Genomic DNA, 26,919 nt, shown 5'->3' with positions numbered 1-26,919 from the left:
TGTGAATTGTACCTTTTATCATTAAAAATATTCATCTCTTTCATTTAAAAATAATTAAAATATCAAAACAAATCAGAGAACTAGATTGTCATCAGACTTAACAAGCAACACACAATGTAATGTAACAGTGGACAACCATTTTCAAGAAATAAGGAAAGAAAAGGGGGCTCCCCTGGTAGCCCAGTGGTCAAGAATCTGCCTAGCAATGCAGGGGACACCAGTTCAATCCCTGGTCCAGGAAGATCCCACATACCACAGGGCAACTAAGCCCATGCGTCACAACTACTGACCCCACGCACCCAGAGTCCGTGCTCTGCAACAAGAGAAGCCAGCACAACGTGCAGCCCACAAACCACAACTAGAGAGTAGCCCCTGCTCACCAGCGCTAGAGAAAGCCTGTGAATAGCAACAAAGACCCAGCACAACAAAAATTTAATAAATAAAATTTTTAAAAAGGGTAAATAAAGGAGTTTATATCCATGCTTGCAACTTCTACAGGATGTTTCAACAATAAACTGTGGCTCATTTCCATCAATTTCAGCTCTTTCCACAATAGCTGCCCATGCCCCATCCCACTTCCCAGCCACCAGCATATGCTCCTAGAGCTGCCTGCACTTAGCCTGTGAGAGTCCAGGTGGGGAAAAGAACCCTCCAAATATCAGGAATCTGTGCTCTGACTGCTTCTGATAACAGGCACAAAAAGGTGGGTAGCCAATGCCACTGCACCCTCACCAGCCAACTGTTCAAAGCCCCTCTCCCACCAGCTAAAATGACTTCCAAGCAATTTCAAGGGCTGCCCCTTCATTGTTTCCTTTTCCCCTTTTAGAAGATAGACATTAATGACTATGACATTCAAAACAACTACATATACAGAGAATATCCCAAAGTTACTGCACATATCCAGGGAAAGGCTCATAAAAGACCTAGAGATCTTAAAATTTATACTTCAGGCTGATCCTCAACACAGATCCCAAACACAAAAACAGTAACATAGACATCAAACCCTGGGAAGGGAAAAGAATCTGATTTCCAGAGTTGCCATATTATTAGTTTCAAATGCCTAGTTTTCAACAACAAAAATCACAAAGCGTATAAAGAAATAGGAAAGCATGGCCCATTCAAAGGGAAAAAATTAAAATCAAAAGACACTGTCCCTGTAACAGAACTGATATAGCAGGTCAACTCAAACAAGACTTCAAAACATCCACCTTAAAGACATTCAAAGAACGAAAGGAAAATTAGATAAAGTCAAGAAAAAGAACAAAAGAGAAAACTCAAGTGAGATTTAAATTAAAAAAAAAAAAAAAACCTTAAAAAGAATCCAGAAATATTCTGGAGTTGAAAGGTATAATAACTGAAATAAAAATTCACTTGAGTTTTTCAAGGCAGATTTGAGCGGGAAGATGAAAAAAATCAACAAACTTGAAGATAGGACAAAGGAAATTGTGTCAGAGGAACAGAAAGCAAAGGATTGAAAACAAAGGAGCAGAGTCTAAGGACCCTGTGGAATACCATTACACAGGCCAACATACACACTGTAGGAATCTTAGAAGAGACTTACAGTAGCAAAGAATATTGGGGGGGAAATGGCTGCAAATGTCCCAAATTTGATTAAAGACATGAATATAAACATCCAAGAAATTCAAGAACTCCATGCAAGATGAACTCAAGAAGACTCACAATGAGACATGTTATAATCAAAATTTCAATGCCAAAGATTCTAAGCAGCAGCAAGAGAGAAGCAAATCATCACATACAAAGGCTCCTCAGTTAAGACCTGCAGACTTCTCATCAAAAACTTAGAAGCCAGAAGACAATGGGTTGATATATTCAAAGTGTTAAAAGAAAAAAACTGTCAACCAAGAATCTTATGCACTGCAAAACTGTCCTTCAAAAGTGAGGGTGAAAGCTTGAATGACTATCATCAAAAATTCCACAAACAACAAATGCTGGAGAGGGTGTGGAGAGAAGGAAACCCTCCTACACTGTTGGTAGGAATGCAAATTGGTACAGTCACTGTGGAGAACAGGAGGGGAGTTCCTTAAAAAACTAAAGAGCTACCATATCACCTTGAAATCCCACTCTTGGGCATATATCCAGAGAAAAACAAGATCCAAAAGAATATATGTAACCCAATGCTCACTGCAGCACTGTTTGCAATAGCCCAAACATGGAAGCAACCTAAATGTCTATTGACAGAGGAGCAGATAAACATGTGGTGCATAAGTACAATGGAATATTATTCTGCCGTTAAAAAAAGAATGAAATAATGCCATTTGCAGCAACACAGACTTAGTGTCATACTGAGTGAAGTAAGTCAGAGAAGGAGAAATATCAAATGACATCCCTTAAATGCAGAATCTAAAAAGAAATGATACAAGTGAACTTACTTACAAAATAAAAAGAGACTCATAGACTTAAAGAATGAAATTATAGTTGCTAGGGGGAAAGGATAGGCAGATGGGATAGTTAAGGGGTTTGGGATGGGCATGTACACACTGCAATGTTTAAAATGGATAAACAACAAGGACTTAACTATACAGCACATGAAACTCTGCTCAATGTTATGTGGCAGCCTGAATGGGAAGGGAGTTTGGGGTAGAATGGATATATGTGTATTTATGGCTGAGTCCCTTTGCTATTCACCTGAAACTATCACAACACTGTTTATTAAGCAGCTATATCCCAATAAAAAACTGTTAAGTTTTTTAAAAAGTGAGGATGAAGCCAAGACATTTCCGTGTAAAGAAAAGCCAAGGAAGTTCATTACCACTAAACTTGCCCCATGAAAAACGCTAAAGGAAGTCCTGCAAGGTGAAAATGAAGGAACACCACACAGTAACAAGAAGCTATATGAAGAAATAAAGATCTCAACAAAGGTAAATACATGAGCAATTACAAAAGCTAGTGGTATTTTTTAAATGGTCGGTAACACTTTTTTTCAACATGATTTAATAAACAAATAGTTCCTTCAAAAGATCATTATTCATCTAAAAACTAGTGTTATTATAAATCTGGTTTAATTCCAAATTTTGTTTTCTACAAAACTTGTGATGAACACACTAAAAAGGATTATTCTGTGCTTTGGGGCAGACAATCTATAATTTGGGAACATCAATTAAAAGGGGTGCAGACAGACAGCTAAAGGAACAGCTTTTGTTTGTTATTGAAATTAAGCTAGTATAAATTCACATTAGAGTGTCATAACGTTAGGATGTTAAATGTAACTAACATCCATGATAACCACAAAGAAAACAGCTACAGAATACACAAGAATAATACCAACCAAAAAAAAAAAAAAAAAAATCCAAAAAGTCAGTTGAACAAAGAAAACAGTAATGAGGGAAATGAGGGATTAAAAAAAAAGTTGTAAAACATATAGAAACTAATGAGCAAAGTCCTTCCTAATCAGTAACTATTTTAAACGTAAAAAGATCAAAAAACTAAACCCAAAGCTGGCAGAAGGATGGAAATAATCATTATTAAAGCAAAGAGCAAAAAAATAGAGAATATAAAAATAGCAAGAAAATCAATGAAACAAAAAATTGGTTCTTTGAACACATCACCAAAACTGACAGATGGATGGACTAAGGGTAAAAAAAAGAAACTAAGAAAAAAGAAAGGACTCAAAATACTAAAATCTGAAATGAAACAGAAGACATTACCACCAATTCAATAGGAAAAAAAAAAGAATTCTAAGAGTATTATGAAAAATTACATTCTAATAAACTTAATAACCTAGATAAAATGAGAAAATTTCTAGACATATAAGACCTAACAAGACTAAATCATGAAGACACTGAAGAAAACTGAAATAGGAAACTGGATCAATAATCAAAAACTTCCCCAAAAATAAAAGCCCTAGATCTAATGGGTTCACTAGTAAATTTTGCCAAACACTTAAGGAAGAATTAATGTTAAAACTTTTCAGTTTAACAACTGGAGATGGAACATTTCCTAACTCATTCTACGAAGCCAGCATTACCTTGATACCAAAGCCAAAGACGCTACAAGAAAAGGAAACTAGAATTTAACAGTCCTTACAGAAATGGAAAAATCCTCAACAAAATACAGGCAAACCAAACTCAGCCAAATAAAAGAATTATATACCATGACCAGGGCTTCCTTGGTAGCTCAGTTGGTAAAGAATCCGCCTGCATTGCAGGAGACCCCGCTTCAATTCCTGGGTCAGGAAGATTCCCTGGAGAAGGGATAGGCTACCCACTCCAGTATTCTTGGGCTTCCCTGGTGGCTCAGGTGATAAAGAATCTGCCTGCAAGGTGGAAGATGAGGGTTTGATCCCTGGATTGGTAAGATCCCATGGAGAAGAGCATGGTAACCCACTCCAGTATTCTTGCCTGGAGAATCCCCAGGGACAGAGGTGGGCTTGTGTGGGCTACAGTCCATGGGATCGCAGAGTCAGACATGACTAAGCAAATACGCACAGCACCATGACCAAGTAGGATTTATTCCCAGAATGCAATGTTCAACATACCATGGTATACTAAAAAATCAATGTTAATATACAAGAGTATTAGAATGAAGGAGGAAAACCACATGATCACCTCATCTAATGCAGATAAAGCATTTGACAAAACTCAACACCCTTTCTGGCAAAGTGTCCAATTCTGTGATCCCATGGACTGTAGTGGGCCAGGCTCCTCTGTCCATGGAATTCTCCAGGCAAGAATACTGGAGTGGGTGGCCATTCCCTTCTCCAAGGGTCTTCCCGACCCAAGGATTGAACCTGGGTCTCCTGCATTGCAGGCAGATTCTTTACTGTCTATGGCACCAGGGAAGCCCCCAAACACTCGCAAAAAGCCCAGAAGGAAGCTACCTCAACTTAATAAAAGTCATACATGAAAAATCTACAATGAACATGATACTCAATAGTGAGAGACTAAAAGCTTTTAAAATCAGGAAAAAGACAAAAGCCCCTTTCACAGCGTCTACTGAACACAGCACTGGAAGTTCTAAACAGAGCAAGTAGGTAAGAAAAAAGAAATAAAAGGCATCCAAGATGGGTGGGGAGTTTAGGGGAGAATGGATACATGTGTATGTACGGCTGAGTCCCTTTGCTGTTCACCTGAAGTGATCACAACATTGTTAATCAGCTCTACTCCAATATAAAATAAAAAGTTAAATTAAAAAAATAAAAGGCATCCAAATTGAAAAGGTAGAAATAAAATGATCTACTTACAAACTATATGATCTTATATACCACAAAAAAAACAAAAAACTATTATCTATTAGAGCTAATAAATGAATCCAGAAAGTTGCAGGATACACACAAAGATCAGTTCAATTTTTATACAATAATAATAAACAATCTGAAGAGGAAATCATGAAAATAATTCTGTTTACAATAATACAATAAAGTACTTGCTGCTGCTGCTAAGTCACTTCAGTCGTGTCCGACTCTGTGTGACCCCATAGACAGCAGCCCACCAGGCTGCCCCATCCCTGGGATTCTCCAGGCAAGAACACTGGAGTGGGTTGCCATTTCCTTCTCCAATGCATGAATGTGAAAAGTGAAAGTGAAGTCGCTCAGTCGTGTCTGACCCTCATCGACCCCAAGGACTGCAGCCTACCAGGCTCCTCCGCCCATGGGATTTTCCAGGCAGGAGTACTGGAGTGGGGTGCCATTGCCTTCTCCAATAAAGTACTTAGGAATTAACAAAGGAGATGAAAGGCTTGTATGATGAAAACTACAACACACTAATGAAAGAAATTAAAGATGACATAAATTATGGAAACACACCCCATGTTCATGGATTAGCAGACTTAAGATGTCAATACTACACAAAATTATCTACATATTTATATAATCCTACCAAAATCCCAATGACCTTTTTAGCAGAAATACAAACACACGCCCTGAATTTATACAGAATTCCAAGGGAGTCACACATCCTGATTTCAAACTATCAATACAAGGCTAAAATAATCAGAACATGTGGCACTGCCATAAATACTGGCATACAGACCAGTGGGTGGCCATTCCCTTCTCCAAGGGTCTTCCCGACCCAAGGATTGAACCTGGCCTGCCCAGCTCTTCTGTCCATAGGATTCTCCAGGCAAGAATACTGGAGTGGGTTGCCATCTCCTTCTCCAGGGGATCTTCCCAACCCAGGCATTAAACCCAGGACTCCTGCACTGCAGGAAGATTCTCTATCATCTAAGCCACAGGGGAGCCCATGGAATAGACTAGAAAGCCCTAAAACAATGCCTTGCATTTATGATCAGATTATTTTTTAACAAGGGTGCTAAGACAATTTTGTATTTTCAAGAAATCGTCCTAAGAAAACTAGATATCCACATGTAAAAGAATGAAGTTGTAAAATCTAACATAACACCACATGAAAGAAATTACCTCAAAACAGATCAAAGACTTAAATTTATGAACTAAAACTATAAGACTCCTATAAGGAACATGAGGAAGCTTCACAATACTGGATTTGGCAGTGATTTCTTGGATATGACACCAAAGGTACAAGCAACAAAAGAAATACAAACTGAACTTCATGAAGACAAACCAGAGAAGGGGAGAAAATATTTGAAAATCTTATATCATAAGGCATTAATATCCAGACTACACAGAGAACTCCTATATCTCAACAACAATAACAAAAATAAAACCTAAGCAACCTAATTTAAAGTCTGGCAAACAACTTCACTAGACATTTCTTCAAAGACATACCAATGGTCAATAACCTTCTGAAAAGATGCCCAGTATAGCTGATAAGTATGGAAATGCAAATCAAAACTGCAACGAGGTACCACTTTACACCCATTAGAATGGTTACTATTAAAAAATTTAAAAACAAAAAAAAATAACGTGTTGGCCAGTGTGTGAAGAAATTCAAACACTTGTGCACTGTTAGTGAGAATGTAAAAACTGTGCAACTGCTGCAGAAAACATTATGGTAGTTACCCCAAAATTAAAAGAATTATCATATGATCCACCTGCAATGAGGGAGACCTGGGTTTGATCCCTGGGTTGGGAAGATCCCCTAGAGAAGGGAAAGGCTACCCACTCCAGTAGTCTGGCCTGGAGAATTCCAAAGGGGTTGCAAAGAGTCGGACACGACTGAGCAACTTTCACACCATATGATCCAGCAATTCCACTTCTGGATTGCTCATTGTTCAGTCGCTAAGTCATGTCCAACTCTTTGTGACACCATGCACTACAGTACACCAGGCTTCCCTGTCCTTCACTATCTCCCAGAGTTTGCTCAAACTCATGTCCATTCTAGTATATACTTCTGGGTATATACCAAAAGAACCAAAAGCAGAGTCTTGGGAGTTTCCCAGTGGACTAGTGATCAGGATTCCGGGCTTTCACTGCAGAGGCCTGGATTTAATCCCTTGTCAAAGAACTGAGGCTTCACAGAGTGATCAAAAAAAAAGCAGAGTCTCAAAGAGATATTTGTATACTCCTACTTGCAGCAACATTACTCACAATAATCAACACAAAAGCCAAAACATGGAAGCAACCCAAGTACATATCAATGACAACTGGATAAGCACAATGTGGTATACACATAATGGCTATTATTCAACCTGAAAAAGGCAGTATGCCACATGGACAAACCCTTAGGACACTACGTAAAGTAAAATGAGCCAGTCACAAAAGGACAAGTACTGTGCGACTCCACTTACATCAGAGAGTTGGTCAAAATCGTAGAGACACAAAGTAGAAGTTTGTATTGCCAGGGTCTGGAGAGAAGGGGTAATGGGAGGCAGGGTTTCATGCCTACAGAATTTCAGCTTTACAAGGTGAAAAGAGCTATGGAGATGAATGATGGTGATGGTTGAACAAAATTATTAATGTATTTAAAACCACTGAACTATACACTTAACAAGATTAAAATGATAAATTTTATGTGTATCTTACCATCCCCTCCCAAAAAACGGGAACATGAACTGACATGGGGTGATTTCCAAGACATACCACTAAGTTAGAAAAGCAAAGTCCAGAGTACATGTACTATGCTACCTACTGTGTAAGAAGTGGAAATTTAAAAACCTAAACATATATGGCTTAATACTTGGACTATACTCTCAGTCAAGAGTGAAAAGAAAGAATTGCAAATATATCTTCAACTCTTTTTCAGTAGGTTTGTGTTTCAAAGTAGTATAAATGAAGCAACTCTGAAACTATTTTATATATGTTATAGGATTAAGGAAAATGTGCTGAGGCTGTTGGAAGCCGAGGTTCTCCATGTGGAAAAGAGAGATACAAACACAGAATGTGGAAAGGCAAAGAAGAACAATATAAAGATGGACATTTGTAAGTATCACTTTTAAACTTATTTCATCTGTTTCTTAGCTCTGCTTGATGAAACGGTTTAAAAACACATCTAACACTCAGTGGTTTCCCACTAAAAGGAACCAGGGCTCTTGGGAGAAACATCTAACTCTAAGGCCAAAACAGGGAAGTATAAGAAGCCTAGAAAGTAAAGAAAGACTCAAAATAATAACAGTAATAATGGGGGCATGTAAAAACAGACACAGGAGCTCTCATCGGCCACCCGGTGACAAGCTGAGCATCAAAATAATTAAGAACAGCAATGCATTATAAATCACTGAAAACAACAGGAACCAATGAGTTCATACTGAGGATATGTTAGACTTGCTAAATGTTTTGAATAAAAAGAAGAGCTGAAAAAAAAGAGTTAGAGTTGGAAAATCATCACTTTGCAACCACTGCAGTAAAGAATGGTTCAAGTAAGAATCATCAATGGATGCTAAATCTAGATCAGAAACTCTGATGAGGGCCAGGATATTGGCATAGTCTTCTAATATCTTATACAGCATTCATTAGCTTCAAAAGGAATAGTATTATCTATGTAGGGTAGAAACAGTACAAGAGTATATAGATAATATTTTATCTGCACCTGGATATTTTACCTAGTACCTGAACAATACTTTGACCAAGTGATGAAAATTAATATCACCAATGAGGGGCACTCTGTGCTTCATACTGTAATACACTTGAGACACGTAAGTGTATTACATAAGGGCACAACATCCCTTATGTGGTATTCTGGGTAGACCTAGAAGAATCTGAATTATGATGAAGCATCAGACAAACCCAAAATGAGGAACATTCTTCAAAAAAGCAAACAAAACAATGTTAGTTTGTATTCTTCAAAAACATCAATATAATGAAGAAAAGGAAGGACTATGACAACTGAGGCTTTCCAGGTAGCCTGGAAATGCAGGAGATGCTGGTTCGATCCCTGGGCCGGAAAGGTCCCCTGGAGTAGGAAATGGCAACCCACTCCACTATTACTGCCTGGGAAATTCTGTGGACAGAGGAGCTTGGCAGGCTACAGTTCATGGGGTCACAAAGAGCTGGACATGACTAAGTACACATATGACAACTGAATGTAAAAATAATCATGGACTAAAAGGAAAAATATTTTATAAATGGTGTTAAACTGGGAAAATCAACACTGGAAACACATACAGTAGACTTTTATATAAAAGATTTGTATCGATGTTAAATTTCCTGAAATTTGACAGCTGCACTATGGTCATTCTTGAGATTACCCATGCTCTCAGAGAGTCAAAGAGACCATCTTTCCTCTAGGAAATACAAGCTAAAGTATATTAATGGGCAGAGGTGCATGTTGTATGCAACCTACCCTCAAGAAAAAAATTGTGTGTGGGGACTTCCCTGGTGGTCCAGTGGCTAGACTTTGCGCTTGCAAGGAGCCTGGGTTTGATCCCTGGTCAGGGAAGTAGATCCCACATGCTACAACTAAAGATTCCACATTCTGCAACTAAGACCTAGCACAGCCAAATACGCATGTGTGTGTGTTTGTGTGTATTAAAAATTGCATGTATAGAGACAGAATAGGGTAAGACAAATTTGGCAAAATGTTTAAAGTTAGTGATCTGCCACATTAAAAATTATTTCAAAACAGTTTTCAAGTACTATATGTAGATCAACTGTGCAAGGATCTACACATTATTAACAATCTAAACAATGGATATAGTCTAGATTTTTAAATTTTGTGATAATCTAGATGTAAGAGTTGAAAGAAAAACACAGGAAAAGCCATTGTAAGACTAAGCAGAAGACCAGACAGCTGTTACATCACCCTCTCTCTCCAAGGTTTCCTACAGATGCCAGTACAAAACAATTCTCATTCTTGAGACACCCCACCAGTGGATCAGCAAGGATTCCCTAGCAAATGAAAATGTTATACGGCTCTTAGGACTAATGGTGGGTGCCCTTTCCACCCATTTTAAAGAAATTAAGTACACACTGCCCACTGTAACATTAGGTACAAGAAAATAACACATACCTGTTCTGTTAGAAGGTTTTCACTAACCCTTAATTTTATCCATTTTTAGCAAACTTTTGAGCAACCCAAACAACAAAAATGCTTAGTATATTTTGTATCTGATTTGAAAAATACATATTTCTCTTAAATATAAAATTTTCTGAAACACACCTTTTAAACTTACCATACCTTATACTCCACTAAGTCTGGATTAGGATCTTTAGAATTTCTTAGTACTGGGAAGATTGTGGTCTCCCCTCTCCCTCCCCCAAAATATCCAACACTGTATACAATGCATTATTTAACATTTTCAAAATAAACTAAACTTACATGTATACCAGATAAAGTTTACTGAAAGAAAACTTGTCTCATTTTCTTTTGGTGTACTGGCTTTGATAATATCTTAACTACATGCATAATCTCTCTACAGAATATTCTAGCACTTGGCAATATTACTGTATATATCATGAGTTGATGTGTTAAAATCTTTTTTTTTTTTTAAACTGCTGTGGTTCTTTTGATCATTGGGACACTAAGTGCCATTAATCTGAAACAGGCCTAGGTGTACATTCTTGGTAAACAATTCTCTATTATACACATTTAATCTGAAAGTTCAAATTATCTATTTGCAGCCTAATGATGCAACTGATAGCTTCATGGGTTCATTAAGAAGTCATTTAAAATTAAAAAACTTTATGACACAATTGCTATTTTAAAATCAAAAGAATAAAATGTGAAAACAACTAATGACTGCAAATCACTTTACTCTCACCCCAGTAAAAATTATATAAGTCATTGTTTTTAATGGGTTCTTTTGAAGTCGTTGTTCTGAACTTTGGCTCCACGTTAGAATTACTTAACGCCCAGGCCAAATCCCAGACCAGTTACATCGGAATCTCTAGGGAATAGGCCACAGGCATCAGTGTATTTTAAAACTCCCAAAGTGATTAGAATGTACAACTGAGGTAGAAAGCCACTGTTTTTAAAAAGTATTCTAGGACATAAATATTTAAATATATGCTCTTTTAAAAACAGCACCACTAGAGGCTATAAACATAGCCTAGCAATGTACAATACTTTTTCCTTCAGGGTCTTTTAAAAATTGCGTTCAAAAATGGTGTTAGGCATACATCACCTGCCTTATTCATTATATTTAGCTGTCCCTAGAGGGAAAAGCATTAGTTTCACAAAGACCCAAATATACGGCCAGCTCTATCATTTAATAGTTCTATGACTGGATAAATAGCTTAACCTCCTCATCTGTAAAATGGGAGGATTAAAATAGAAAACAATGTGCAAAACATGCCAACTGGCACCTAAGAGGTAATGTGTGAATGGCTCTGCTTATGGTTATCAAGCTAGACTGGAAGACACTGGAGGCTAGGGCTGTATCTTATTTAAGGTTATATTTTCACAACCTCATACTACATAGTAGTTACACAATAATTCTTAATCATTAAGCTCCTTAAGAATTGTTCATCTGTCTTTGTAACCCGAATGCCTAGTACAGATTCTGATACACAAAGAAAGCTTAATAATGTTCTGAACAAATAAAACAAACTTATTTCAGAAAAGAACGAACCCTCAAGCCTTTCTTTGCAGAAAAGAAGTCGGAATAACCAGCATCTGTAGCCAACAGTCCCACAAATTGCATCGCAGGCCGTTGTTGTATAAATAGTTCTACAGCTCCATCAGTGATGTAATTACTCCCAGAAATGTCCAGGGACTCAATATTAGGCAGAATATCTTTCTGTTGTAGCAAATGAAAAGCTAGATCTGACCTGAGTTGCCCGTGATCAGAAATATCAAGGTGAAGCAGACATTTAAGTTCTCTAATGACTGCAAGAATCTGTGGTTTGGTCATGGTCAGACATTTTAGATAGTGCATTGTAAGAGATTTAAGTCGATCCTTACAGGTAAGGAGTGCAGAGATGTTAGTGACCAGAGTATTAGAGATATCCAAGCTTTCCAGTTTGGGTAACTGTGAAACATTAGCCAGGTCTTCACTACGAAAACAAACATTGAAAACGCTTAAAACACGAAGACCAGTGAGCTGACCAAAGAACAACAGTCTTGAATCTCGAGGGATGCTTGTTGAGTCCAAGATGAGACGTCGGAGGTTTTCTTGGATCCAGCTATTGCTGCAGAGTCCACTTAGGATGTCTGGGATGGAGAGGTCAGTGTGTACTGCAGTAGCATCCAGTTCAATGAGTTTGTGATGGCAGAAGGCTTTTAGGAATGCAGCTGTGGATATTTTAGCTTTCTGAATGTTGACTAGCTTCAGTTTCATTCGGTTGCTTTGGAAAATGCTTGCTGTTCTATCAGTCAGCTTGCCTACAAGAGAACCAGAACCAGCTTGTAATAACTAAATCTTATGCCTTTTCCAGGAGGCACTGTGGCCAGTAAACTTTGATACATGCTAACAGTAACAATAATGACTATACTTACTGTTTACTCTGTGCCGAGCATTGTTCTAAACACTTTACTCAGATTATCTCATTTACTCTTTAAAATAATACTGTAAAGGAATTATGATTATTACCATCCCACAGCTCAGGAAACTAAAGCTTAAAGAGGTTAAGGAACTTACTCAAGGTCAAAATATGTGGCAGAATCAAGAATCAAAAGCAGTTTGACTTCAGCGTCCACAGTTTTAACCATAGTAACCTTGTTTACTTGGGCGTCCCTGGTAGCTCAGATGGTAAAGAATTCGCCTGCAATGCAGGAGACCCCTGTTTGATTCCTGGGTCGCAAAGATCTTCTGGAGAAGGGATAGGCTACCCACTCCAGTACTCAGGGGCTTCCCTGATGGCTCATATGGTAAAGAATCTGCCTGCAATGTGGGAGACCTGGGTTCAATCCCTAGGTTGGGAAGATCCCCTGGAGAAGGGAATAGCTACCCACTCCAGTACTCCGGCCTAGAGAATTCCATGGACAGAGGAGCCTGGCAGGCTATAGTCCATTGGGTCACAAAAGAGTCGGACACAGCTGAGTGACTTTTACTTCACTTCACTTCAACTTTGTTCATAGAAAAAAAAAAAAAGACAAAATAAAAGAGGTAGGTAAGTATAGGGCCTGTAATATGCAAATAGCACTAATGATTACTTTTAACCAAACTAGTGGATGGCCTTTGGTAAGTCACTTCTCTCTCTATGCCTCATTTTCCTCATCTGTAAAATGAATGGGTTGTATTAGATTTCATTTAGAAACAACTTATTAATATTAAGCATCTTCTATATATGAGATTCCATATTAAGTAATAGGCATACAAGGTAATAAGACACCTGTGACCACAAAGAATTCAGTCTAGGAAGCATGTCAGGCAAATAAGTGACTATAATAATATATTATATTCAGTGGTGATTTGTACCAGATATTGAACACAGACGAGGTTAATATCAGGGCAGGTTTTAAGGCTGAATATCGGTTTCCCAATGGGAAGGTGAAGGGTGGGAGAACACAACAAAGACACAGAGGCACAGAACGTCAGCTTATTCAGAACGACCCTATTTGATCAGTGCTATTGGACCACAGTGTACAAGGGGAGGCCTGGCGGAAACGACAGCAGAGAGGAAGGCAAAAGGCAGATGGGGCCTGTAAACAAAGCTAGGAAACTCATGTACCCTGTAAACAAAAATGAAAAACTCAAACTTTTTAAGCAAAAAATGAATGGTTATAATATATTTTTACAAAGACCAATTATGTGTGATGACACAAAAGAATTAAGACGGTGTTTGATGGGAGTGGGATGGGGCAAGAGATTATTAATGATTTTAATGATGAGAGATGAAAGTTTAAACTGACAGAACACAGCAGTTGAATGCATTAAGGGAAAGAACAGAGGGAAAAGGTATATAAGCTGATTCACAAGTCCCCAGTCTGAGTTGGGCTATGCTACTAACCTAGGAAAAAGGAAATCTCAATACTCAAGGCTTTCAGAAAGAACTTATTACATTTATTCAAGGGCTTCCCACGCACCTCAGTTGCTAACGAATCTGCCTGCAATGGTGGAGAAACTGGGTCAGGAATATCCCCTGGAGAAGGAAATGGCAACCCACTCCAGTGTTCATGCCTGGAGAATCCCAGGGACGGCGGAGCCTGGTGGGCTGCCGTCTCTGGGGTCACACAGAGTCGGACACAACTGAAGCACCTTAGCAGCAGCAGAAGAACACAGATACAAAAGAATATAAAACAAGCAAAATACTATTAACAACGCAGTAAAGGTTCTAAAGGAAACAAACAAGACTGTAACACAGGGGTGGGGAAAAATGAGAAGGAAGACAAGAATCTTCTGTCTTTCAGTGAAGTATTAGGAGGTGACATTTAAGCTGAGACAAAAAGGATGTGAAAGGCAAAGGTAGCTGTCATTCCAGATAGAGGGACAGGCTAAAGCCCTGAGAAGAGACAGTTTGGCTATTCCTGTGAAATGAGAGAAAACCAGTGCAGCTGAAGCACAAATAGAGAAGGGGATACCATAATCTGACAGGTTATAGACAGAGGCAAGAGTCAGTTAGACCTTGTAGGCCAGGGTAAATAACTGGCATTTTATCCTAAGTACAAGAGAAGACTTTAAAGAGTGGCAAAAGTGCAGACAGATCTGATTAAGATATAGAGGACTACTCTCGGCTATGTGGCAGAGCTTGGCGATGTACAAAATTAAAGGTAAGGAAACCACTTGGGAGACCAGGGGAGAAGAAAGAGAAAGGTGTCATTGACAGGAGCTAGGAGGAGAAGGTGGCTCAGATGGTAAAGAATCTGCCTGCAATGCAGGAGGCCTGGGTTTGATCCCTAGGTTGGGAAGATCCCCTGGAGAAGAGAATGCATACCCACTCTGATACTCTTGCTTGGAGAATTCCCCAGACAGAGGAGCCTGGCAGCTAATGCTTCACCCATGGTCATTTGCAGTCCATGGGGTTGCAAAGAGTCAGAAACTAACATCTGACCTGACTTGAGGAGAAAAACATTTGAGATATGTACTTTGAAGGCAGAAAACGTGTCAAAAGAACAAAGGAGGGGGGCGGAGGAGGGGGATGAAAAGTGACTCCTAAGTCACTGAACAGGTAGACAGATGGCCAAACCATCTTGAGATGGGAGGAAATGGCAGTGTAGTAGATGCTGTGATGTGACACCAGATCACATTTAAAAATAAATGACTGGGACTTCCAGCAGTTAAGAACCTACCTTTGAATGCAGGGGACGCAGTTTTGATCTCTGGTCGGTGAACTAAGATGCCAATGTCGAGAGGCAACTAAGACCACAAACTCCAACTACGCACCCCAATTAGAGAGCCTGCATGCCACAACTACAGAGCCCTTGCACTCTGGAGTCCACACATCACCACTAGAGAGAAGCCTGCGGGCCATATTGAAGAGCTAAGACCCAATGCAGCCATTAATAAATAAATAAATGGTTTAAAAAAAAAAAGAAAGAAATAAAGGACTTACTACTTGAGCTGCTGGAAATGCCACCAACTGACAGCCCTCATCTGTGTAGACTGCATTAGCTGAAAAGAGTTGCTTCACCCATGGTCATACCACTTTTCCATGGAAATCCACATCCAAAGACTGTGTTGGGAAGTATAAAGATCCAGCCCTCACACCCTAACAAAACACCGATCTGAGTAGTTATTCTTCAGGACTTTCCAGAAAATCAGCCAAGGTCTTCTCAGAATAGAGAATGGTGTTTAAAACATGGAAATGTAAGAGGAAAAGGAACAAGGACCAACTACCAAAAAGCATCTACACTCTAGATAGCTTTTGCACTGTCCTTCAAGGGAAGCCAGATGAGCAGAAACATAAGCAGCAGACACTGAAGTAGAAGAAAACCAAAAGAGGAGGATGATTCAGCAGCCTAGCTAAGAGTTCCAAGATACCTGCCTATCTTGTATGTGGCTCTGGAGCTTCGAATAAAGACCTGCACTGAAAACTCTGGGAAATTAAAGTAGAAGTGGTAGCTAAACCAAAGAAGATTATCCAGGGAGTATACAAAGTGAGAAAATATACAAAGCTTCCCAAGATGGCAACTTGACGAACATAAAACAACACATATATAAAGAAACGGAAGCATACAAAAGAAAGTGTGGAACAGGAATGAAGGATAAGAAACAAAAAAACAAAGTTACTCCAAACCAGCAAGGCTGAGAGTAATAAACACCAAGTCAAACATACAAAAACCCCTGCTGATTTAATAAATCTAGGTAGGTAACTATCATCTATGGTCACCAAAAGTGAAAACCAACCAGACAATCAGACTTTATTAACACCTTTAAGAAGTACAATGCAGAAGGAAATGGCAACCCACTCCAGTATTCTCGCCTGGAGAACTGCCATGGACAGAAGAGCCTCGCAGGCTCCAGCCCATGGGGTTTGTGAAGAGTCAGACACAACTGAAGCAACTGAGGACAAGAAGTACAAACATCACTACCAAACATCAAACTGCAATTTGATCAAGCCTCTACATCTAATTTTCAATGTATAGGAATTAACAAGAATCAGAGAAACATGTCAAATCATAGCATAAACAATGGTAAAGTCCAGATTGCAGGATACTGTACAAAACAAATGACCAGTTTCTTTAAAGAAAGAAAATAACTGGAAGTTCCAAAATACATGAAGATGAACATACTTCTAAACAACAGATGAATCAAGGGGAAAAAATTAAGAGAAACTACAAAATATTTTGAACTAAATGAAAATAAGAACACAACTTACCCAAATCTATGGGATGCAGCTAAGACAGTGCTAGGTGGGAAAGTTATAGCTGTGAATGCATACATTAGTAAAAAAAGATCTAAAATCAATAACCTAAGTTCCCACCTTAGGAAACTAGAAAAAGAAGAACAAATTAAATCACAAGTAAGCAGAAGAAAAGAAGTAAGAACTACAGCAGAGGGCATAACATCAGCAGCATGGTAGAGTGAAACACTACTGTGGGCTCTCCCCTCTAATCTATTAGGTTGGTGCAAAAGTAATTGAGGTTTTGCATTATTGAACTTTGCCATTGGATATTGGGATACATTCTTAAATAAATGTGGTTCCATCATTTTAATGTGCATTTCTCACTTTATGTTTTTTGCTAATGACTTGTTACATGCTGTTTCAATTCAATTCAGTTCAGTTCAGTCGCTCGGTCATGTCTGACTCTTTGCAACCCCATGGACTGAAGCATGCCAGGCCTCCCTGTCCATCACCAGCTCCTGGAGTTTACTCAAACTCATGTCCACTGAGTCAGTGATGCCATCCAACCATCTCATCGTCTGTCATCCCCTTCTCCTCCTGCCCTCAATCTTTCCCAGCGTTAGAGTCTTTTCCAATGAATCAGCTCTTCACATCAGGTGGCCAAAGTACTGGAGTTTCAGCTTTAGCATCACTCCTTCCAAAGAAATCCCAGGGCTGATCTCCTTCAGAATGGACTGGTTGAATCTCCCTGCAGTCCAAGGGACTCTCAAGAGTCTTCTCCAACACCACAGTTCAAAAGCATCAATTCTTCAGCCCTCATCTTTCTTTATAATCCAACTCTCACATCCATATATGACTACTGGAAAAACCATAGCCTTGACTAGATGGACCTTTTTGGCAAAGTAATGTCTCTGCTTTTGAATATGCTATCTAGTTTAGTCATAACTTTTCTTCCAAGGAGCAAGTGTTTTTTAATTTCATGGCTGCAGTCACCTTCTGTAGTGATTTTGGAGCCCAAGAAAATAAAGTCTGTCACTGTTCCCACTGTTTCCCCATCTATTTGCCATTAAGTGATGAGACCAGATGCCATGATCTTCATTTTCTGAATGTCGAGCTTTAAGCCAACTTTTTCACTCTCATCTTTCACTTTCATCAAGAGACTTTAGTTCTTTGGCTTTCTGCCATAAGGGTGATATCATATTTGAGGTTACTGATATTTCTCCCAGCAAACTTGATTCCAGCTTGTGCTTCATCCAGCATTTCTCATGCTGTTTATTGTTATTTATTTTAGACTACAGAAATGATGTTAGACAAAAAGCAAATTGAGCAATTTTCTTATTCAAGTTTAAAATGGATTGTAAAGCAGTGGAGAAGAACTCGGGCAACATCAACAACGCATGTGGCCCAGGAACTGATAACGAACATACAATGCAGTGATGGTTCAAGAAGTTTTAAAAGCAGACAAGTTGAGCAGTTTTAAAAGCAGACTCGAAGATGAGGAGTGTAGTAGCTGGCCATTGAAAGTTGACAACGACCGACTGAGAGCAAAGAGAGAAGCTGATCCTCTTAAAACTACGTGAGATGTGGCTGAAGAACTCAGCATTGACCATCCTGCAGTCATTTGGCATTTGAGGCAAACTGGAAAGGTGAAAAAGTTCAGTAACTGGGTGCCTCATGAGGTGACTGAAAATCAAAAAAATCATTGTTTTGAAGTGTTGTTTTCTCTTATTCTACCCAACAACAACGAACCATTTCTCCGACTATAATGCCCAACCCCACGTCATACAACCAATGTTTCAAAAGTTGAACAAACTGGGCTAAAAGTTTTGCCTCATCCACCATATTCACCTGACTTCCCACTAACCGACTGCCACTTCTTCAAGCATCTCGACAACTTTCTGCAGGGAAAATGCTTCCACAACCAACAGAGGCAGAAAATGCCTTCCAAGAGTTCACTGAATCCCAAAATACAGATTTTTATTCTACAGGAATAAAAAAACTTACTTCTCATTGGAAAAACGTTGATTGTAATGGTTCCTTTTTTGATTAATAAAGATGTGTTTGAGCCTGAAGGAGCGGCGGTGAGGAGATACCCCTTGTTCAAGGTAAGAGAAACCAAAGTAAGATGGTAGGTGTTGCAAGAGGGCATCAGAGGGCAGACATACTGAAACCATACTCACAAAAAACTAGTCAATCTAATCACACTAGGACCACAGCCTTGTCTAACTCAATGAAACTAAGCCACGCCCGTGGGGCCACCCAAGACAGGTGGGTTATGGTGGAGAGGTCTGACAGAATGTGGTCCACTGGAGAAGGGAATGGCAAACTACTTCAGTATTCTTGCCTTGAGAACCCCATGAACAGTATGAAAAGGCAAAATGACAGGATACTGAAAGAGGAACTCCCCAGCTCAGTAACTGCCCAATATGCTACTGGAGATCAGTGGAGAAATAACTCCAGAAAGAATGAAGGGATGGAGCCAGGCAAAAACAATACCCAGTTGTGGATGCGACTGATGATAGAAGAAAGGTCCAATGCTGTAAAGAGGAATATTGCATAGGAACCTGGAATGTCAGGTCCATGAATCAAGGCAAATTGGAAGTGGTCAAACAAGAGATGGCAAGAGTGAAAGTCAACATTCTAGGAATCAGCGAACTAAAATGGACTGGAATGGGTGAATTTAACTCAGATGACCATTATATCTACTACTGCGGGCAGGAATCCCTCAGAAGAAATGGAGTAGCCATCATGGTCAAAAGAGTCCGAAATGCAGCAGTTGGATGCAATCTCAAAAACGAGAGAATGATTTCTGTTCGTTTCCAAGGCAAAGCATTCAATATCACAGTAATCTAAGTCTATGCCCCAATCAGTAACACTAAAGAAGCTGAAGTTGAACGGTTCTACGAAGACCTACAAGACCTTTTAGAACTAACAGCCAAAAAAGATGTCCTTTTCATTATAGGGGACTGGAATGCAAAAGGAGGAAGTCAAGAAACACCTGGAGTAACAGGCAAATTTGGCCTTGGAATACGGAATGAAGCAGGGCAAGACTAATAGAGTTTTGCCAAGAAAATGCACTGGTCAAAGCAAACACCCTCTTCCAACAACACAAGAGAAGACTCTATACATGGACATCACCAGATGGTCGACACTGAAATCAGATTGATTATATTCTTTGTAGCCAAAGATGGAGAAGCTCTACACAGTCAACAAAAACAAGACCAGGAGCTGACTGTGGCTCAGATCATGAACTCCTTATTGCCAAATTCAGACTGAAATTGAAGAAAGTAGGGAAAACCACTAGACCATTCAGGTATGACCTAAATCAAATCCCTTATGATTATACAGTGGAAGTGAGAAACAGATTTAAGGGACTAGATCTGATAGAGTGCCTGATGAACTATGGATGGAGGTTCGTGACACTGTACAGGAGACAGGGATCAAGACCATCCCCAAGAAAAAGAAATGCAAAAAAGCAAAATGGCTGTCTGGGGAGGCCTTACAAATAGCTGTGAAAAGAAGGGAAGCAAAAAGCAAAGGAGAAAAGGAAAGATATAAGCATCTGAATGCAGAGTTCCAAAGAATAGCAAGAAGAGATAAGAAAGCCTTCCTCAGTGATCAATGCAAAGAAACAGAGGAAAACAATAGAATGGGAAACACTAGAGATCTCTTCAAGAAACTTAGAGATACCAAAGGAACATTTCATGCAAAGATGGGCTCGATAAAGGACAGAAATGGTATGGACCTAACAGAAGCAGAAGATATTAAGAAGAGGTGGCAAGAATACACAGAAGAACTGTACCAAAAAGATCTTCATGACCCAGATAATCACGATGGTGTGATCACTGACCTAGAGCCAGACATCCTGGAATGTGAAGTCAAGTGGGCCTTAGAAAGCATCACTATGAACAAAGCTAGTGGAGGTGATAGAATTCCAGTTGAGCTATTTCAAATCCTGAAAGATGATGCTGTGAAAGTGCTGCACTCAATATGCCAGCACATTTGGAAAACTCAGCAGTGGCCACAGGACTGGAAAAGGTCAGTTTTCATTCCAATCCCAAAGAAAGGCAATGCCAAAGAATGCTCAAACTACCGCACAATTGCACTCATCTCACACGCTAGTAAAGTAATGCTCAAAATTCTCCCAAGCCAGGCTTCAGCAATACATGAACTGTGAACTTCCAGATGTTCAAGCTGGTTTTAGAAAAGTCAGAGGAACCAGCGATCAAATTGCCAACATCCTCTGGATCATGGAAAAAGCAAGAGAGTTCCGGAAAAACATCTATTTCTGCTTTATTGACTATGCCAAAGCCTTTGACTGTGTGAATCACATAAACTGTTGAAAATTCTGAAAGAGATGGGAATACCAGACCACCTGACCTGCCTCTTGAGAAATCTGTATGCAGGTCAGGAAGCAACAGTTAGAACTGGACATGGAACAACAGACTGGTTCCAAATAGGAAAAGGAGTACGTCAAGGCTGTATATTGTCACCCTGCTTATTCAACTTATATGCAGAGTACATCATGAGAAACGCTGGGCTGGAAGAAGCACAAGCTGGAATCAAGTCTGCCGGGAGAAATATCAATAACCTCAGATATGCAGATGACACCACCCTTATGGCAGAAAGTGAAGAGGAACTAAAAAGCCTCTTGAGGAAGGTGAAGGAGGAGAGTGAAAAAGTTGGCCTAAAGCTCAACATTCAGAAAACAAAGATCATGGCATCTGGTCCCATCACTTCATGGGAAATAGATGGGGAAACAGTGGAAACAGTGTCAGACTTTATTTTTGGGGGCTCCAAAATCACTGCAGATGGTGACTGCAGCCATGAAATTAAAAGACGTTTACTCCTTGGAAGGAAAGTTATGACCAACCTAGATAGCATATTCAAAAGCAGAGACACTACTTTGCCAATAAAGGTCCGTCTACTCAAGGCTATGGTTTTTCCAGTGGTCATGTACGGATGTGAGAGTTAGACTGTGAAGAAAGCTGAGCGCCAAAGAACTGATGCTTTTGAACTGTGGTGTTGGAGAAGACTCTTGAGAGTCTTGGACTGCAAAGAGATCCAACCAGTCCATTCTGAAGGAAATCAGCCCTGGGATTTCTTTGGAAGGAATGATGCTAAAGCTGAAACTCCAGTACTTTGGCCACCTCATGTGAAGAGTTGACTCATTGGAAAAGACTCTGATGCTGGGAGGGATTGGGGGCAGGAGGAGAAGGGGACGACAGAGGATGAGATGGCTGGATGGCATCACTGACTCGATAGACGCTGAGTCTGAGTGAACTCTGGAGTTGGTGATAACGGGGAGGCCTGGCGTGCTGCGATTCATGGGGTCACAAAGAGTCGGACATGACTGAGCGACTGAACTGAACTGAACTGATAATGATTTAAAATTAAAATTCACAGTCTGAAGAATTGCCATTACTTTTTCACCAACCTAAAACATCTACAATGCATACATAAACAACTCATATAACTTAATATCAAGAAAACAAACAATTCTATTTAGAAATGGAAAGAAGATCTAAACAGACATTTCTCCAAAGACATGCATATGCCCAATAGGCACATGAAAAGATTTATGTGTTACATCACTAATCACCAGGGAAGTCCAAATCAAAACCAGAATGAGGGATCACCTCACACCCGTCAGAACTGCTGTCATCAGACAGAACTCAAAGAACAAATGCTGGTGAGGAGGTGGAGAAAAGGAAACCCTCATATACTGTCGGTGGGAATGTAAAAACTGGTGCAGCTACTGTGGAAAACACTGTGGAGTTTTCTTAAAAAAACTCAACTATCATATGACCAGCAATTCCACTCCTGGGTATATAATCCATGAAAAAAATAAAACACTGATCTGAAAATATATATACATCCTGATGTTCACAGGAGCATTATTTACAACTGCCAAGAAATGGAAGCAACGTAAGGGTCCAGCAACAGATGAATGGATACCATCTATACAACAAATGTTAAAGGAGATTCTCTAGGCGGAAAACACAAGAGAAGAAAAAGACCTATAAAAACAATTTTTAAAACGGCAACAGGAACATACATACCAATAACAGATGAATAGATAAAGGAGGTATATGTGTATTTTTTATATTTATATTTTATATCATGCTCAGTCACATCTCACTCTTTGTGACTCCATGAACTATAGCCTGCCAGGCTCCTCTTGTCTATGGAAGTTTTCAGCAAGAATACTGGAGTGGGTAGCCATTCCCTTCTCCAAGGGATCTTCCCAATCCAGGGATCAAACCCAGGTCTCCTGCATTGAAAGCAGATTCTTTACTGTCTGAGCCACCAGGGAAGCCAATTAGCTATTAGGGAAATGCACATAAAAATCAGAATAGATACCATTTCACATCCACCAGAATGGCTATCATCAAAGTCATTAGATAACAAGTTTTGGTAAGAATGTGGAGAAATTGGAACTCTTCTGTTCCAACTGCTGGTGGGAACATAAAATGGTACAGCTACTTTGGGAAAGAATTTGAAGTTCTTCAAAAAGTTAAACACAAAGCTACCACTTAACCCAGCAATTCCACTCCTGGGTATAAACTCTAAGATATAAAAGCATATATCCACACACACAAATGTGTACACTAATGTTTATAGAAGCATTATTCATAATAGCCAAAATGTGTAATAAAAACAACACAGGGACTTCCCTGCAGTCTAGGAGTTAAGATTTTGCCTTCCGGTGCAGAGGGTGAGGGTTCAGTCCCTGGTCTGGGAGCTACAATCCCACACATTTTGTGGTCAAAAAAGCAAAACATAAAACAGAAGCAATATTGTAACAAATTCAATAAAGACTTAAAAATGGTCCACATTTAAACAAAAATCTTAAAAACAACCTAATGTTCATCAACTGAGAAACGAATAAATGGTAGTATATGGATATAATGGAATATTACACAGCCATAAAAATTCAGTAGTAGTTGATATTACAAAATGGATGAACCTTGACAATATTATGCTAAATGAAAGAAGCAAGACACAATGCTGCTGCTGTTGCTAAGTCGCGTCAGTCGTGTCCACCTCTGTGTGACCCCATAGATGGCAGCCCACCAGGCTCCCCCGTCCCTGGGATTCTCCAGGCAAGAACACTGGACTGGGTTGCCATTTCCTTCTCCAATGCATGGAAGTGAAAAGTGAAAGTGAAGTCGCTCAGTCATGTCCGACTCTTAGCGACCCCATGGACTGCAGCCTTCCAGGCTCCTCCATCCATGGGATTTTCCAGGCAAGAGTACTGGAGTGGGGTACCATTGCCTTCTCCGAAGACACAATAGGTCACATATTAAGTGATTCCATTTACACTAAATGTTCAAAAAAGGCAAATCCATAGAGGTAGAAAGTAGATTGGTGACTGCTAAGAATTATAGGGGGATGAATAACATGTTTTTTGTTTTGTTTTGTTTTTGAGGTGATGAAAACTGCCTGGGATGATGGCTGCACAAATCTGTGAATATGCTAAAAAAAATAACTCAACTATATACTTTAAATGGATGAATTATACACTATGTGAATTTTATCTCAATCATGTGTTACTCTCCAAAATTTTTCATTAAGAAAACACTAACATAACAAACAAAGCCCTTTGAAAGCCCTACTACAAAAAGAAGCAAAGGAAAAAATTTTTAAAGGTTCATATTCACAATCAAAAGAATGGGAGATGAGACTATAGCAATAGCAGGGCAAACCTAGAAGGAAGATAATTTTCATTAAAGGATCCCAGAAAGATTCTGAAAATCAACCTCCACACAAACTTCTACATTTCTTAGCAGGTTGTTGAGAGGAACAAAACAGAATTATATGCAAAAGTGCTTTTCAAATAGTAAAGTGCTATAAATGTACACAAAAAAGCAGTCTTATCGTTACCTTGCCGAGTCATCAACCAAACGAATCGGTCAGCTAATTCCTGAGGAAAACACCAATGCTCCGGAAGACAGAGTGTTCCATCAGATCTTTCAGAACACAATTTCTCCAGGTTAGCAATCAGGACGTTCAGGCATATGTTGACCAAAGAGTAGGGAGATGCGTCCTCCTAGCAAACAAACCCCCAAACAAACAAACTTGTTACATCTACAAAAATTCAACATAAAAGTGGTCATGTTATACATGAGAATATCTTAAGATACATTTTTCTAACTGTAATGATTTATATGTAATGAAACCACCTTATTCCAATTATCAACCATGTGGAAGATTTTTACCTGTTGTAGCTTCTGTTGTATCTTTAAAAAAAATTAAGTTCTCTCAATCCTTCACTTATCTCCTGTTCTGTGCCAGCCCCTGAGAATACAGGGATGAGTAAGATATAGCTCTAATCCTTTTGGACCAAACAGTTAAGTAGAGAATACATCCAATAAATCTGACAATTTCAATACAACACAAGGAACTAAACAAGCAGAAATCACACAGTCATTTATTCAGCAAACATTTATTCAGTGATTACCACATGCCAGAGGATAAGAAGGTCTGCCCATTCCCACCCTCAAAAGTGTTCACACTATAAAAGACTGTTATAATCAGGAGGCTGTAGAAGAATACAAACTGAGAGATATAAGACATCTTCGCTAAGAGACTGACATTTGTTCATTCAACAAACATTTGAAAGGTATGGCATTCAGACATAAAGAGAGAGCGATAAGCCAGGGATTGCCATCTTTATCAAATTTTCAACATGCAATACATTCAATGACCTCCACACCACTTTTTACTGAATAAATTCCCTCCATAGTCCAAAGTATAGATTCAGATCAGATCAGATCAGATCAGTCGCTCAGTCGTGTCCGACTCTTTGCGACCCCATGAATCGCAGCACGCCACCTTCATAAATATCCTCAACTCCCTGTTTTCTCTCCTCCATCATGCTCTTCAGATATTCTCCTGGAAGAACTTCGCTATTCACCTTTCTTTATGGCAACACCCAGCAGCTAATCATCTATGAAGAGGGGAAGATTCACACAACATATTATGTCATGGAAAATTCATGAACATTAACTTCAAATGAGCCCTAATAGCTGGAAATCATTCAAAGTCTCCTTAGACAGGGCACTCTCCCACTATCAAGCAATAATTATTTCATGCCTTCTACTTGTTCCTCAAACCCATTTCACACTGGTACCAGAATCTGATCCACTTCAGTGAAAAAAATGAAGCCACCTCCCCATCAAATTTAGCTCAAGACTGCAAGCATCTTTTCCTTGGTCTCCTCTTCTATGGAAAACACGTACATCCTTGCAAAGACCAACACTTCCACATGTGCTGGCTGGATTTCATCCTTCCTGTCTTGGCTCCTCCTGTTGTTTCTTCATTTATTTACATCTTCAAACCATCCTTCTCAAACGGATCATTCTTCTTTTTCCCGGCTGTGCCCTGCAGGAAAGCACAGAGTGCTAACCAACAGACCACCAGGGAATTCCCATAAAATAGATCATTCTTACACAGTTTACTGGAGAAGGTGATGGCACCGCACTCCAGTACTCTTGCCTGGAGAATCCCATGGATGGAGGAGCCTGGTGGGCTGCAGTCCATGGGGTCGCTAAGGGTCGGACACGACTGAGCGACTTCACTTTCACTTTTCACTTTCACACATTGCAGAAGGAAATGGCAACCCACTCCAGTGTTCTTGTCTGGAGAATCCCAGGGGCGGTGGAGCATGGTGGGCTGCCGTCTATGCGGTCGCACAGAGTCGGACGCGACTGAAGCGACTTAGCAGCAGCAACAGCATGCAGTTTATGCTCCATTATTTGCTTTAAAAACAAAAACCTTCTGTTGACTCCCACATTCTCTTCAGTTACTCTTCTTCACAACCAAATTTCTCCAGTAAGTTTACTCTGACTTACTCTGAATACTGTACTATTTTCTTATTCATTGTTTTTCTTTTAATTGTAGTATAATTTATACATAGCAAAAAAAATTATTTTGGTATA

The 26,919-nt window shown here is 39.4% G+C and overlaps 1 protein-coding gene across 3 annotated transcripts in view; it reads right to left on the bottom strand.

The window, feature by feature from the left end:
* ZYG11A (zyg-11 family member A, cell cycle regulator) overlaps positions 1-26,919 on the bottom strand; it is a 73,642-nt gene that overhangs the window by 30,701 nt on the left and 16,022 nt on the right. For 2 of the 3 annotated variants that reach the window (XM_086388773.1, XM_086388778.1), the window contains exons 2-3: positions 24,863-25,028; positions 11,881-12,632 (exon numbers count right to left, since the gene is read on the bottom strand). In XM_086388773.1, the coding sequence (XP_086244899.1) occupies positions 11,881-12,632; positions 24,863-25,028 (918 nt within the window). Of the gene's footprint in view, positions 1-11,880; positions 12,633-24,862; positions 25,029-25,197; positions 25,280-26,919 lie in introns of those variants that run through there. The other variant, XM_086388783.1, reaches the window with a different exon arrangement.

The sequence above is a fragment of the Bos grunniens genome, chromosome 3 (assembly GCF_055505025.1).
Source record: "Bos grunniens cultivar Pamir isolate PY7600 chromosome 3, Bosgru_T2T1.0, whole genome shotgun sequence".
NCBI lineage: Eukaryota > Metazoa > Chordata > Mammalia > Artiodactyla > Bovidae > Bos > Bos grunniens.
Note: the sequence above shows the minus strand (reverse complement) of the source record. Positions and strands in the feature narration are given on the sequence as shown.